At 35.2% G+C, this 16,002-nt stretch overlaps 1 protein-coding gene and 1 long non-coding RNA gene across 2 annotated transcripts; both read left to right on the forward strand.

The window, feature by feature from the left end:
- Positions 1-238: 238 nt before the first annotated feature.
- LOC132633992 (uncharacterized) lies at positions 239-2,901 on the forward strand. The gene is made up of 3 exons (XR_009579988.1): positions 239-641; positions 1,411-1,482; positions 2,510-2,901. It is a non-coding gene; the product is annotated as an uncharacterized LOC132633992 (long non-coding RNA).
- A 5,071-nt stretch (positions 2,902-7,972) lies between these two features.
- Positions 7,973-10,746, forward strand: LOC132631100 (uncharacterized). The gene is made up of 3 exons (XM_060346700.1): positions 7,973-8,188; positions 8,267-8,951; positions 10,733-10,746. Exons 1-3 carry the CDS (start codon positions 7,973-7,975, stop codon positions 10,744-10,746), a joined length of 915 nt encoding a protein of 304 aa, XP_060202683.1.
- The last annotated feature ends 5,256 nt before the right edge of the window (positions 10,747-16,002 follow it).

The raw sequence follows: 16,002 nt of genomic DNA on the forward strand, positions 1-16,002 counted from the left end.
AAAAGAAACTCCCCCAAAATGCTTGTAAGACCTATAAGGCTAATTTAACATTCGATGACGAATGTTCTAAAGGGGGGGAGGATGTTATATCCCGCATTTTTGCATATTTGGAAAAATTCGAAATAATTTTGACTTGTAAGAAATAAGGCCATAATTTAATTTTTATTTAATATATGGGTGTTGTTCATGAAATGTTGATGTGGAAACATGGAGGAAGGTCAAGGGCAAAATGGGAAATTTTAAAAACTAGTTTCGGGAATTTCAAAATAAGACCCGCAACAAATTGGGCTTAAATGAAATGAAAAAAAAAAGGGAAAACAAAGAGGCCCATATTAGTAGTGGCCGGCCATGGAGGAAAATATAGGGCCCAAGCCCATAAAAATTTTAAAATTCATGTGATAAATAAATAGAAGGGTCCATCACTTAGTCATTATGCTTAGAACTTTCAAGACAAAAATTTTGAGTGCAAGAGCCAAGGGGTATTCGGCCAACCAAAAGAAAAAAAAATTGAAACCTTCCAAACTTTGATCCAAAATTTCTTCCTTCTTGAATTCCCACTAAGTTCAAGACCCCCTTCAACGTGGTATGATTTTTTAGGCAAGAAAGTACTTTTTTTTGGAAAGTGGAAAAATTGGAAAAAGGTAAAGATTCTACTCTTTTTGTCTTGGAAGAATTTTATATATATATGTTGTAGTATATGGAAATGAATGTAAAGTATGAAAATTGTGTGTTGTGGGTGTGTGTGTGTGTGTGGCCGTGTATTGGTGTGATGGAGAAGGGTGAACAATTTTTAATTAGTATGTTAAATTATGTTGTTGTGGCCTTGTGATGTAAATGGAAGAATAATAGCTCAAGTTGGCATGAAAAATTGGTTGTTGGGTTGTTGTAGGAAATTTTGTGATTTTATTATAGATTTATGTAATTATGGAAATGGAATTGTTAAGGTGCAAATTGTGGTTGTTGTTGATGAAATTGGAAGATGAAAAATGTGTTGTGAATGTTGTGTCGAAGGTTGGAGGTTTCGGGTGAATTATAGTTTTTGGTGAGATTGTTGTATATTTTATAGAATGGTATGAAATGCTTTTGAATTGTATTTGAATGATCTTGAATTAGTAGTGAATATGTAAGTGTCGATATCGGCTTGAAAATTCGTAGTCGAACAAAATAATGATGAATATGTAGAAAGGAAGGCTACTAATGTTGGAATGCGTTTTAAATTGGTTTTTGATGTTATTGGTATGGTTGTTGGTATTGTTGGTATGGTTGTTGATGAATTTGGCCGAGTTTAATTCTCGAGGATGTTAAATTTACAGGGGAGATGCTGCCGAAATTTCTGTAGACAAGTACTAGTTAAAACTGAATTTCAAAGTACTTGTAGCTAATGTTTAGTAATTGATAATATTATTGTAGATAGTGGAGAGCCCGAGACTTGAGTCGAGATCTGTTTGGCAAGTGATCGAGAATTGTTAGTGAGCGATCGAGGTATGTAAAGCCTACCGTTCCTTCTTTTTGGCATGATCCTTTTTGGAATAAACAAAAATGTATATGTATGCTTATAAAGAAAATCCTACTCTTAGATGCCACTAGGATGGCTAACATCTTTGACCTCCGTAAGCTATCCCATATGGTTCGATACGCATTTATGATGTTTGAAGATTCTAGTTGATATGTTTCCGAACAATGTCCGAAAAATATTTGAAATGGCTAAAGCTTTGGATACATATATTTTGATATGTACATATGATCTTAAAGGCTCCATTTGATTTGCTCCATAGCGATAGTTGAAAATTCCCTAACGTGATTCTTACTTGAAATTTCTAAAGAGAGTTTCTGAAATGCTTTTAGGAAGTTCTGTACTTCAAAAGTTTATAGCTTTCGTATACTAATTCCAATTGGCCCGAATCTTATTTTTGAGCCTTCAGATGTCTGTAAAAATATTTGGCTATTGAGTTTGAGAGAAATTATTTATTATTTATATGCATATGGTTTCCGCACTACTCCGCTCGTGCCTACTACTATGATATCGTTCGCCGGATCCCGGGCCGGTTTTGTGATCGTGCGCACTATGTGATATTCGGCAGTATGATGTGTTACGGTTCCTGAGACCTCGCCATAGGGCCGGGTACCGCTTATATACGGCGTTATGATGTGATATGGCATATGATATGTTCTGGCGTTGTGATATGTTATGATGATACTATATGTTCGGGGACTATACGGAGATATGAAACCTTCTGGAGTATGATGTGTTGTGGCGCCAGTGTCGGAGTGGCGGCCACGTTCCTGAGCCCTATGCATGATTTTTATTTGCATGATATATATATATATATATATATATATATATATATATATATATATTCAGCACAGGTTTTGATATACTCATTCTGTATCCATATTCTGTACTCTTCACTTCGGTTATGATTCGGATTTCTGTATTTCATGCTTTACATACTCAGTACATATTTCGTACTGACCCTCTTTCTTCGGGGACTGCGTTTCATGCCCGCAGGTACGGACGCTCGTTTTGGTGATCCTCCAATATAGGATACATATTCTGCCACTTGGATTACTCCTTTTGATCCGGAGCTCATATTTTTGGTACATCTCTTCTGTTATACATATTCTGTATATACGACTATTTGGGTACGGCGGGGCCCTGTCCCGTCATATGTTTCTGTCAGGGTTTGTAGAGGCCTGTAGTCATATATGTGGGTCATGGGTCATGTTTGTTCGTTGTGATTATGATATGCGTCTTAATGCGGTCCCGTTTGCTATTATGGCCAAAACGGCCCCTTTGTTAGTATATGTGTATATATCTGGGCGATGTGTATTCCGCCAGCTTACCGGATTTGATATGATGTTTCTGTACGGGCGACCGCTTAAGACGATATTTGCTTTCAGTATCTGCTTAAATTAACGTATGTTAAGTTTGAATAAACTTTTGATATGTCGATCTGGTACGTAAGTCTGGTTGGGTGTCCAAATAGGGCACCAGTCGCGGCCCACGGGGCTGGGTCATGACATTGATAACACGCCAAATTCCAAAATTAAGTCCGAAATGTCTAATAAAAGTATTTTATCTTATGTTCAGGTGCTCAAAAGAAACATATCGTAGATCGAACATCTAAATGAAATTTACTGAAAAGTTTAATGGAATGTGAATGTATTCTGCCTTCTAATTATCTTAATATTTTGTAACCATGGTATGTTAATATAATATAAAACAGTAGTAGATTTAAATTGAAAGTTACATACACTTGGTCTTACATACAGCAAATATCATAGTAATTATTTATATCGCTTCTCCTACTTCGTCCTTCTTTAAGAAGTAAATTACGTTACTAATGTACGTAAACTACATCTGAAAAAGTATGATCAGATTAAATAATTATGTATGAAAATGAATAATAAATTCCTATAAAAAATATAGTTTTTTCTCTAAATTCTTCTGTCTCTTCCAACTTCCAATGATACAAAAGCCTTTAACTTTTTTTAAGTGGAAATGTTATTCACCGATTCTTTTACAAATGTGTTGTCCGTAAAACCCATTTCATCAAATTAAATAATTATGTATGAAAATAAATAATAAATTCCTATAAAAAATTATAAAAAAAATATAGTTTTGTCTCTAAATTCTTCCGTCTCTTCCAACTTCCAAGGATGCAAAAGCCTTCAACTTTTTTTAGGTGGGCATGTTATTCACGAATTCTTTAACAAATGTGTTGTCGGTAAAACCCATTTCAATTTCTTTATGCACCAAAGAGTAACATTGAAGATATCATAAAATCATGTCAAGAGTAGAAATTACGGACTATAATAGAGTTAAGAAAGTAGCATCCAATTTTTATTATCATTTTCTTCTCAATTCGTTATTTTTATGTTGTGCTTTAGCCATTTTCATCGCAAAAAGTCTTCTGATAAACCGTGCACTTTTTTTTCTTTCACGGATCTACTTCTGCAGCTCTTGAGTAATGAATTTGAACTTGCAGGATTATGGTTATACTGTCACATTATTGTATTTTGATGTTCATCGTCACATATTCATATTCTAGTAATACTTGTTAGATGTACATGATAATTGTATTTTACTTTCCCACAACAATCTAAGTATAATCAGAAACTGTTAGGCCAAGTGCAACATTAGTATTTTACCTAAGAAAGTGAAGAAAATAAGATTGTGAGACTTTGATCCCGCATCAGTAGTAGGGGTGTACATGGACCGGGTTGGTTCAGATTTTTTTAACACCAAACCAAACCAATTACGTCGGGTTTTTAAATTTATAGTCCAAATCAAACCAATAAAATTCGGGTTTTTCAACCTCGGGTTTTCTCGGATTATTCGATTTTCTCGGGTTTTTCGGGTTTTTTTCGGGAATAGTCTTGATACGAAACATATAACATTTAGTTCAAATATTTCTTTAGTCCTAGTAAGATACAACTATACAATTAAGGTGTTTCATAAGAAAATAACACAAAATGTGAGAAGAGTGATGACATTGTATTAGAATATTCAACAAAAGATAATAAAATCAGTTAAAACAAATATTGCTAATTAATAAGCCATAAAGAAAATGACCATAATCTAAAAATACTAAGTCATGCTAAAATAAGTACGGCTAATAAATATTAATTACATGACAAGAAAAAAAAACTTAAGTTATGTATTTTCACTCTCTAAACCAATTATACAAAACTAAAGAATAGATGTCCAACATTATTATCATTTCTAGTGGTAAATTGAATTTCTTTTGTTAGTATTAGTGTTGAGTTGATTTTGGTTTGGACTTTATATGAGTTACTAATATCCATAGGATATAAAACTTATTGACATTCAGAATTCTAAGTTCAAGCTTGAATAAAATGATAATAGATAAAAAACGAAAAAAAATTAAGAAATATTTATAAATTACATTACAAATAAATATTGTTATGTATAAAATATTTTAAAAATTGAATAAATGTAATGTCGGGTTGGTTGGGTTCGGTTTGACTTTTTTTTAGCTAAAACCAAACCAAACCAATTATGGTCGGGTTTTTTTTTTCAACACCAAATCAAGTCAAACCAAACCACTAGTCGGGTTTTTTTCTCGGTTTGACTCAGTTTATCAGTTTGGTGTGGTTTATCGGTTTACTTTGTACACCCCTAATCAGTAGCATCACCTTTAACATAGACTTGTATGCAGTGCATTCAATCTCAAAAATACAAGCAAACTGTTGGGCTAAACGGTCCAAATATACTCTTAACATGATGTGATATTGTCCGCTTTGGGCCAAGCCCGCACGGTTTTCCCCAAAAGGCCTCACATCATTAAGAGTATTCAACTCCTTATAAATAGCTCATTTTTCTTTTCAGCTATCAATGTGGTACTTTGTTCGCACACCTAACAATCTCCCCCTCGAACTAAATTCCATGTGGCTCATTATCATACCACGGGTCAGAGATTCAACATGTCTGTGTGCGAACCACACTATCAGAGTATTTACGGCCACCGAAGACCAAAGGCTGTGAATGCGTCTTCAAAGCTACGGGTAAAGGTCGTAAACCGGCCCATAGACGGGAAAAGGCACTAAGCTGGGCCCCACGCCACACTCCGCCATCTTGATACTCGTCCCGCCAAACCATTGACTCTGATACCTGTTGTTGGGTTAAACGGTCCAAAGATACTTTTAACAAGATGTGATATTGTCCTCTTTGGGCCAAGCCCGCACGGTTTTCCCCAAAATGTCTCACATCATTAAGAGTATCCAACTCCTTATAAATAGCTCCCTTCTCTTTTCAGCTATCAATGTGGTACTTTGTTCGCACACCTAACACAAACATCCTCTTTTGAATTTGATGGAGTATTTGATGCATTCTCTTCAACTTTAATACCTTATAAATGTTGAATTTCATGTAATCGTTAAACATTAAGATTTGCTACAGGGTGTTTTATCTTGAGTACGTATTAGCCAATTTGACTCGTGTAAATATAAAACAAAGTGAGGTAATATTAATGAGTGTAAATATAAAACAAAGTGAGGTAATATTAATGAGTAATTTTAACTCTTTAAGCTTCTTTTACGCTCCACCATACGAAAGTTTGCATGTGGTGATCCTCTAGTCCAGCCTATCGAAGATTTAGGACCCCATAAAAAAAGAAATTAATTGTAAAATGTAAGTCATAGCTCTAAATGGAGAGATTCAATCTCCAGCTAATTAAGTAAATCAATGAGGTTAAAATTAGCAGATATATTGAAAAGGTAAAGTCATGAGGAGTAAAGAGTTCTTAATTTGGGCAAGAAATTTTCATAGATTGGGTAAAACTAAGAGAGCATTACCAACGTTATAATATTAAAAGTCCTTTTATTGAAGAGGAAAGCTTACAGGTAAAAGATTGTTTTCGACCTTGAATTGCATGGTGCAATTAGGTAGAAAACATCCGTTGTGCCATGGTTAATTTCCTACACAACACACATCAAAAAATTGTGCTTAAATTCAATGTTTTACTCAAATTTAAGTTCCAGTATACGTAATGATTTTATGTATAAACATATAAATGGTGATTCAAAATTAATGAAATTAATTAAAGCATAAGCTTTATTTTAGAGGAAAATATAAGCTAAAATAAAATTGCAGAATATGTGTTTTTGCTATGTTTTAAAACTAATATAGGAGAGGAAAAACAATAAACCTTAGACGATAATTTATCCTTTTTGAGAAGAAAAAGTTTCTTGCTTCGATGTCAAAATTTTATGGTTGAAACATCTCATTCTGTTTTTTTGTAAATTAAAAGAGAAGAATATGTAAAATAGGTGATAGGAAATGGAAATTGCATCACAGAAAGCTGAAACAAATTATTTAAAAAAGAAAACAGCAAGTGGTCAAAGTACTCTTGTTTTACATATTTTTTAACCAAATGGAAATCATTTTAAAGAAAAAATTATAAAGTCAAATTTAAAAAATATATATCAAATAAAAAATAACTAAAATTTCTAATTGGATAGTAAGCTGATTACCTGTAATATTGGAGAGGACAACCATCTAAAAGGTAGATTCATTATATTAGATAACCAAATTTTTTATTGAAGTTGATGTTGTCTCTCAACTTCTCCGAGTAGGACAACCAAGTTAGTCTTGCATTTATTTGAAGAGTATAATCTGGCAGCCATGACAATAAGATTTCATATTTTTCTATGTTGGGATAGCAAGAATTCTGTTGAGAATTTATCTTTATGGAAGAAGACAGAATAGGCAAAGAAGTTATTTTTACAGGAGAAAAAACAATAGGGAATCAAATTTTGTATGGTGTTTCGTTAAAAAGCTCTAAACGTGTAACGGTGCAAGTGAGGAAAAACACTAATACTGTGAAGTTGTTGGACTTATTCAGACTAGCCCAGATTAGTTTTAGTCCACTTGGGCCTTTTCATTTATTTGTACCGGGTCAGCCCAATGCGGTTAGGCCCAGTTATATTATTATTTTGTTACCTTTGATATATGCACGGAACAGAAGACGATTTCATTGATTCGATCTAATACAATATTCTCTCTCTTCTTTCTCTCTCTAAACTTTGACCTCGTTTATCAACTTCTTCAATTTGTAAGTTTTTCCGCTGCTAACATGGTATCAGAGCGAGGTTTACATTGTATATTTTTGTGCTTTACGGTGTAGATAGCCGTGTTTTAGTTTCCTTCGTCAAAGGTTCATCAGCGATCAGTTTTCCGACGAAGTTTGTGGTTTTCCGGTGGAATAGTGTATATCAAGGCCGTACCTCTTTCGGTTGCAAAGAGGAGTGGTATTTTTTTCATTCTTAACATTCTTTCCCCAATTCGATCAAGTTAGGGTTTCTGATTTGTTTTCTCTCAAAATCGATCGAATTAGGATTTCTAGGGTTTCCTTTATTTGCAATTTGTCGATATTGTTCATATACTATTGGTGTGTTGTATTTCGTGGTTGTTATTTTGCCATTGAGTATTGCTGTTAATTAATCGATGATGAACACCGAGAATTCTCAAATTCCTACCCGTAATGGTACTGCTGTGGGTCCAACCCTTATTTCGCATGTACCATTTCACCCAGATGACTATACTCACCCCTGTCACCCTTTGTATGTGCACCCATCTGATTTGCTGGCTTCATCTTTAGTTTCTGAATTGTTTGATGGAACTTGCTATGGTAGTTGGCGTAGGTCAATTTTGATTGCCTTATCTGTTAGAAATAAGCTTGATTTCATCCATGGCACTACTGAGAAGCCTCCTGAAGGATCTCCCCTCCTTTGAAAATGGCAGCGTTGCAATGACCTAGTTGTTGCTTGGCTGGCCAACTCTGTCACTAAGGAAATACATAGATCTGTTGTATACTCTGAGTTTGCTAAGGATATTTGGAGGGAATTAGAAGCTAGGTATGGTAAGGTTGATGGTGCTAGGGTATTTGAGTTGAAAAAAGCCTTGGCTCACATTTCCCAAGGTTCTCTTGACATTGCTTCTTATTTTACCAAGACAAAACAATTGTGGGATGAGTTAGCTTCAATCTCTGTTCTTTCTGAGAATAGGTGTAATTGTATTGGGGGTGCTAAATCTGAGGAGGAACAAAAGGTCTATCAATTTCTCATGGGTTTAAATGAGGTTTATGTCCAAGTGAGGAGTAACATTCTTATGATTAAGCCTCTCCCTTCCATGGACACTACTTATAGCATCCTTCTCAGTGATGAAAAACAAAGACAAGTGTCTGCTAGTACTGTTTTTCCCTCTGAATCAGCCTCCTTCCATGCCTCTTTCAACACTGGTGGATCTAAGTTTGCTCCCAAAGTACAATTTGATCCTCAGAAGGCATCTCTATATTGCAAATACTGCAAGAGGACAGGGTATGTTATTGAGAAATGTCACAGGCTTCATGGTTACCCTTCAAACTTTAAATTCACTAGGGGTTCTGGTTCTAATTCTGGTCCTAGAAAGGTTGCTGCCAAAGCTGCTTGTGAGATGTTGACACCCAATTTTGTCCCATCTTCCCCGAAATATTTATTTACGCTTCTAATATTTTTGGCAACTTAAGAAATAATTATTTATATTTTACTACAATTATTAGCTTTTTATTAATATCAGCGTTTCATTATCCTATTGTAGTCACTAGCTATTATTATTATTTATTTATTTTATTACCGTTACTACTACCACCATTACCATTATTATTATTATTATTATTATTATTATTATTATTATTATTATTATATTATTATTATTATTTTATTATTATTATTATTACCAGTATTGTTACAATTTGCATTATGATCATTTCAGCATTTTTACCACATTATGCACACGCATCGCATTTATTTTCGCACAAATAAATAATGGAGTTTATTCACTGATTGAACTTAAAAAATATTATCGCACGGCTATTACGACGTCATATAATTTTATTTTTTTATCTGAGCACTAATAAATACATACTTTTACATTAAATAATATTTTGGCACACGTTAATTAATTGAAGGAGGTCTTTTATGCAAATTTAGAAGCCCAAAATAGCACAAGAAGAAATTATATTTTTAGCCCATCCGCCCCAATCAATTTATAAACATTTTCGGACCGGCCCACCATTTGTTTAAAAACCTACCCAGCCCACCACCCTTCAGCCGACCCAGTCCATTAACCATTTAACCCGATGACCCGACCCGACTCGTGCAACAAAAGGAAACCATTAGGGTTATACGTTTTTTTCATCCGCCGCACCCTTCCCCTTCTCTCTCTTCTCTCTCTCTCTCCTCACCCGCCCTTTCTCTCTCCGACGATTACAGTAAAATCGCAGACGCCTTTCACCTCTATCAAACCACGCATGGTCATTTTGGGGAAGGAAATTAATGGCTCGTCCTTCCCCCATCCGGATTTAACCGTTGAAAGAGGTTAAGTTTTGTTTGCTTCTTCTTTCTCTTCTGCATCTGAAAACCTTAATGATTTTCATCGATTTGTGAAGTTGAAATCGTTTGCCTTATCAGTTCTTTTTGTCATTTTCGTAGTACACGTTTAATGGTTTTTGCTTTCTTCTTCGTTGTTTCTAATCGACGACAGAAAAAGGGCCTCCTAACGTTTTGATTTGAAAATATTTTGACCAGAAATCCCGCCCAATTTTCGTTTTAGAACCCCGGCAAAACCCTAGTTGATTCATATAAATAATCCTTTCTTGAGTCATTTTAGGGGAGTTTTTTTTTAGCCGCCTCGAATCCCCTAGAAATAGAAGTCTTTAGCCGCCCAGAAATTCCCCCCTAAGAAAATATTAATTTTTAGCAGTCACAATATTCTTGATATCGATTCAAAAAGATACTAAATCATTTTTTCTATTTTCTTTTGCCCCTGGAATTATTTCGAATCCGAGTGCGCACAAATTCGGAGATTTGTAGTGTTCGAGTGTGTATCGGAGACCCCGCATCCACTTCGCTGCACCCGAAGAAGGTGAACCTCCCCCCTTTAGTTATTTTATTTTCTGTTTGATTCTTTTTTGTTGTCCTGCTATGTGTTAGTTTGTTAGTTAACATTAGTAGTGCAAGCATGATTAGGGTGCATTTAGGTATTGTTTGGTAGTTAAGTTAAGATTAATATGCTTATACTTGTGCTGTTTAGTTAAAACTATTGCTGAATGTCTATCTAGATAAGTTTGTCTATTGGTAGTGGCTTAAATATGGTAAATAAGCATTTAGTTGCCTTTATTAGTTAATTTCCTGATTGATAATTGCTTAAGCATGCTCAAATGTGCATCAGCTGTTCGGTTGTGATTACTTAAGCCATGTTTAATTATGATTAAGTATAGTGGGTGCTTTTGCTAATTGAAATTTTGATTCTCAATAACCTAGCATGTGAGTAAGTGTTCACTAGTTATTTAGTAAATCAGTAGTGAATTATTGTAGTTTGAGGTTCAATTTGCTGATCTGATACAAATGTTAACTTAGTTTAATAACAATATGTGTCTCATTTGCTGACTCAGTCATGTCGTTAGTAGCATGTTGGATAGTTTAGTTGTGTGTCCTGTTTTATTATGTCAAAAGGGTCACTGAATTACCTATATGGATTATTTGGTCTGCTGTTTTGGTATTTGGACAATGTTAAATAGCCTATCTTGAATCCTAATGTGTCATCTGTTTTGACCAGTGTTCTCCTGGGAATGTATGTTGCTTGAGTGTATTTTCCCCTTTTGTTCCCTAATGCCCAGTTAGACCTCCTTTCCCCCTTTTTTTAAGTTTCAATTCTGTCCATGAGAAAATGTGGTAATGAGGTCAGTTTAAGGTTGTAAATATAGGCTAGGGAGTCAATCTTCGTTTAAAAAATGTATATGAGTTGACTGTTATCAGAATTTTGGTAAGTCTGTGCGATGTAATGTTTCTGCCCTTCTCGTGTCGATAGTTTATCGTCTTGTGACCTTTGGATCTTTAATAAATGAATGTACCACTACGTAAGTTGGCCGTGGGAAAGTAATAATATGCCTAAAAGTCTTGAGGTGATTATGTTATTCTGTGTTTTACTTAAATGGATTTAAGGCCATCTCGGGAACTTAAGGTTTGACATGCCTGAGGTATTACCTGATCTGTTGTGTTGTGTTGTTAATGTTAAAGTTGAGTATTAAGCCGATAGCATGTCATGTTTTACCCTTCCTTTTCTTTGTTAGTTTGATGTGCTCTTTGAGTAAATGATGTCTCCTCCCTCGATGTTTAGTGTTGGTTCTTACCTCATTTATTGGTCTGTAGATTCTGATTTGGTCTTATTTTGACTCTAAACTGTAAAGAGACTGTTACGACTCTTCTAAAATCTACCTCAATTAAACTGAAAACTATTTACCTCTTTAATTCATTAGGATAAGCATATGAGCATGAATCTGCCTCCATATGTTTTGCTTTACAAGTGCTTTTCTTATGTTCTCTTGTTGGCCGAAAAAAGAGATTGAAATCTAATTATGCTTTGGTCTCAAGTTTGGACAAAATATGACAAGTATTTACCTAAACGAATCAATGACTGTTTCATGTGTGTTAAGCCCGTTCTTTCTCTTACATTACATGGCTAATGCATGTTGTGTTTTTTGTACTTGTTTAAAATTATATAAGCTCTCATGTTGCAAGTATATCATGATTGATTATGTATATATATGTATATGACCGGTATATCTTAGTCGATACATTTGTGGAGAGATTAGTGGGTCATTATGGATTAAGCTTGAACCCTCCCCGATGTTAGCCATGCCTGGGATTCATGAAATCCCTTGGAACTTGTATAACATCGGGAAGACGGGGGCAAAAGCTTTCCGATACTAACCTTCTAAGTATCCTTATGAATGTGTATATACGAAGCATACTCAAATATACATAGTATATACATAATCCACTGGTCTGTTTTGAACTTACATTATATATGTTTAGCCTTATTTATTGATTACGTACTAATCCTTTTCTTTCGTTTTTATGCATGACCATCGCGTACGAGTCCAAGGGACTCGTCTTATTCCGCACTCGGTGTTGGGCTAAAGCCCAACATGACCTCTCTCGAGTCAATCCCGGTCCGCAACAATATATATATATATAAAAAAAAGGATTACTGGGCCAAAGCCCAACAGCAGCAACAGATCGCAGCAGCTCTAAAATGGGCCAAGCCCGTTTAAACTTCTTATTTCCGTGGCTCTATTTTGTTTGTGTATATTGATTGCTTGACTACCACTTTGTCTCATTTTATTTTCTTAGCTTAGATGATTCCTAATGAATTAGTGGGGCTAGTTTTAGTGTAATGGGTAGTTAATTTAAGGGAAAAACCCACAATTAATTCCGTAGGTTTCATTTTTTTTTTTCTTTATGTTAAATTATTCATAGTATCTATAATATTTATTTTTAGAACAATTGATTTTCAAATAGCGTGAACACATATTTTGAGTTAAGGGAATCATGTTTTTATTCTTACTATCTTAAAAAATTTAAAACGTAGTGGATATGCCAATATGAACTCAAGTATATTTTATAAACAAATTTTTCAAGAGTTACCCAATTATGCATATTTTCAGCCGAGTATAGTTAATACCAAAATAAATAAAAGGAGAAAGAAAACTCAAGCCCTTTTTTTTAGAATAAATCTAGATTTTTTTACATTGCCATATTCATATAACATAATTTTATCCAAGGCTCAAATTTGCTAAATCTTCTTTTAAAAGCTATTATGCAATTCCTTATTTAAAATCCATGCAAGCTGTGTCAGAATTATTTTGTATTAAAATAAAAAATGGTATTAAGATGTATGATTTATAAAAAATGTTTTTTGGCCTTTGAAAATAATTATTTCCCTATACAAGTTTAGAAACGCATTATATTGTTTATTTGCAAGTTTTCTCTATTTTAATTACGTATATGCATTCTATGAGATATCTTTCTTAAAATTACTTATAAAATATTATTTATTATATTTTTGATATTAACCTAAGTTTGGTCGGTAACCATAATTAATGGATTCTAAAGGATGCCTAACCCCTTCCCTTTAGGATAATCTAGAACTCTTACCTAGAATCACACTAATTAAGTAGACCGTTAACGGAGGTTTAGTTTAACTTTACCTTAGTTAATAATTAGGTGTCCTAATTCATCTTTTAAACTAATTAGGTGGCGACTCCTTAAAATAAACAAAAAATAGGAATCACCAATATGTTGTACTCTACTTTGACTAGTTTAAATGGGGTATAATAGCTTGGCGACTCCGCTGGGGACTTTAGGTTATTAACCATAACAACTTAGGTTAACAAATAATTTGTTGGATGTTTTGTTTGTTTATTTTGCCTTTATTGTTGCTTTATATGCTTTTAAATGTTTTTATTATTATTTTATTCCTTATTTGTCTTTTCTATGTAATATGTATATTTTTGCTTTTATTAAATTGGCATTCCGCTCATACTTCCTCCACTCCTGGAAAATTCACACAAATTCCTACACTTAAAGCGGTTTCGCAGTTCGCGGCCGTGCACTACTAAATTACCCTTTAGTTGAATCGATCTAGTGGATTTAGTCGATCGGCGGTGCAGTCGACAGCCACAGACTTTCCACTCCCAAGTTGTCCACTTGGGGGAGCCTTGTGTCATAGGAAACCAACTCCTAGTCAGCCTAAGATAGAGCTAAACCAGAACCCTCTTTAAGGACATGCATCACGCAAACCTAGGAGGCTTAATACCCAAAGTGTATTAAGTCCATTAGTCAACCTCGTCCAAATGTCCGAGTGGGTCTATGACCCCAAGCGATGGTTATCACGTTATGTGCATTGATTTGAAGGATAAACATGTGTGTTATGTGGTCCATGTGCTATTTAGGTAGAAATAACCATTTGTGAACGCAGGTAGCCATGAGTCAGTACAATGCATACCTGAGGTTTAGCATGGTTTTGAGCGTTCCTCCTCAACTAAACGCATGGTGGATTGATTTGGGGGATTATGGATAACGGGTGGTACGTGGAGCGCTAGGGCACTTACCGTGTTTAATGGATATCCAACCATGTAGAGACATCATCGAGGCAGCAACTGTGTTTTGGGATGAGAAGAGGGTTGTGTTTAGATTCGGCAACATTGAAATGACCCCATTGTTAGAGGAAATAGGTGGCTATGTAGAAAATGCTGCTTTGTTACATAGGAAGAAAAAATGGCAAAATTGTGGCATGATTATTCCAAAGGAACCTTTACCAAAGGAATTTGTTGACAGTTTTGGATTCAGGAAGGGTAAAGGTGTAGAATGCTTACAAGGGTCTACGATACCGTTTGATTACTTGTATCATAGATTTCGCTATCAACAAAGTTTCACCAACCATCAAGACGAGTTTTTCTCGTATGACTCTTGGAAACAAAAACGGTGCTTCACTTTCGCGGTGTGCTTTTTGGGAACTATGGTGTTCCCTAAAGGAACAACAAGAGATATTCACACCCGTCTCATCACTGTAACTGAAGCTCTATTTGGTGGCATTGACGGGAAATACTACACTGTGGTCCCTATGGTCGTGGCAAATATCTATCGAGCGTTAGGACGTTGCAAACACGGGTATAAGCATTTTGAGGGATGCAACTTGCTTTTACAGATTTGGTTGATGGAACATCTTCAAAAGGTCGACAGAGGTCTAGCATTTCGAAAGCCGACGGGTGAAAATACATTCTTGGACACATTCCGGGCGCTATTTTGACTAATAGATCATTTGAAAAGCCAAATTGTGTAGAAGGGTGGGTAAGACTTCTTGGCTGTTTGAACGATGATTAAATTCAGTGGATGTTCAGTTGGTTTCCATCCGAGGGTTTGGTGTTTCGGACGAAGATCGTGCCATTTTTAGTTTTGATGGGACTTCGGGGCTTACAACCTTATGCCCCACTGAGAGTTTTAAGGCAATCTGGAAGAAAGCAAAACATACCTTTAGTGGCAGATATGGATCATTATCGAGCCGACTACAAAGAGGGAAAAATTCCTTTTGCAAAAGAAGTTATAAGCATGTGGAAATCGAGGGAAACCGTGAAAGCAGATTCAATTGAGCCAAACAGATACCAAGTTGGATGTGATGATAACTATTTGAAGTGGCTGACCGCTAACTTGGAAGGATCAATCAAACCTGGCGTTAGCCTGAGGGGATGAATTAAGGATGGAGAAGCAGAAGCACACATCTTACTCCGGCAACTGCATAAGAAAAATCTTGTCTCTGAAGCCGAGCACCATGCACAACTTAAGGAAAAGGAAAAGGAAACAGAGAAATGGAAGCAGCAGACACTTAGTTACGAGCAAAGCATGCAAAAATTAGATACACTTCTAGCTTAGCAAGGAGACACTTGCATCAAAGAAGGCATCAAAACGGGAGGAGTTCTAGCTATGTCATACCTTGTCCAGAATCGCCGAAAGATCGGTCAATCAATCCAAGCAACCAAGAGGCTCAATAATGACGAAGGGCCTTCCTTATGTTAATTAGCTTATGAAATCAAGTAGTAGTTGTAATAATTTCCTTTGTACCAAGATTTGAATTTTCAAACATTGTATGTTTTGGGGGGG

This window comes from Lycium barbarum, chromosome 3, assembly GCF_019175385.1.
Source record: "Lycium barbarum isolate Lr01 chromosome 3, ASM1917538v2, whole genome shotgun sequence".
NCBI classification, from domain to species: domain Eukaryota; kingdom Viridiplantae; phylum Streptophyta; class Magnoliopsida; order Solanales; family Solanaceae; genus Lycium; species Lycium barbarum.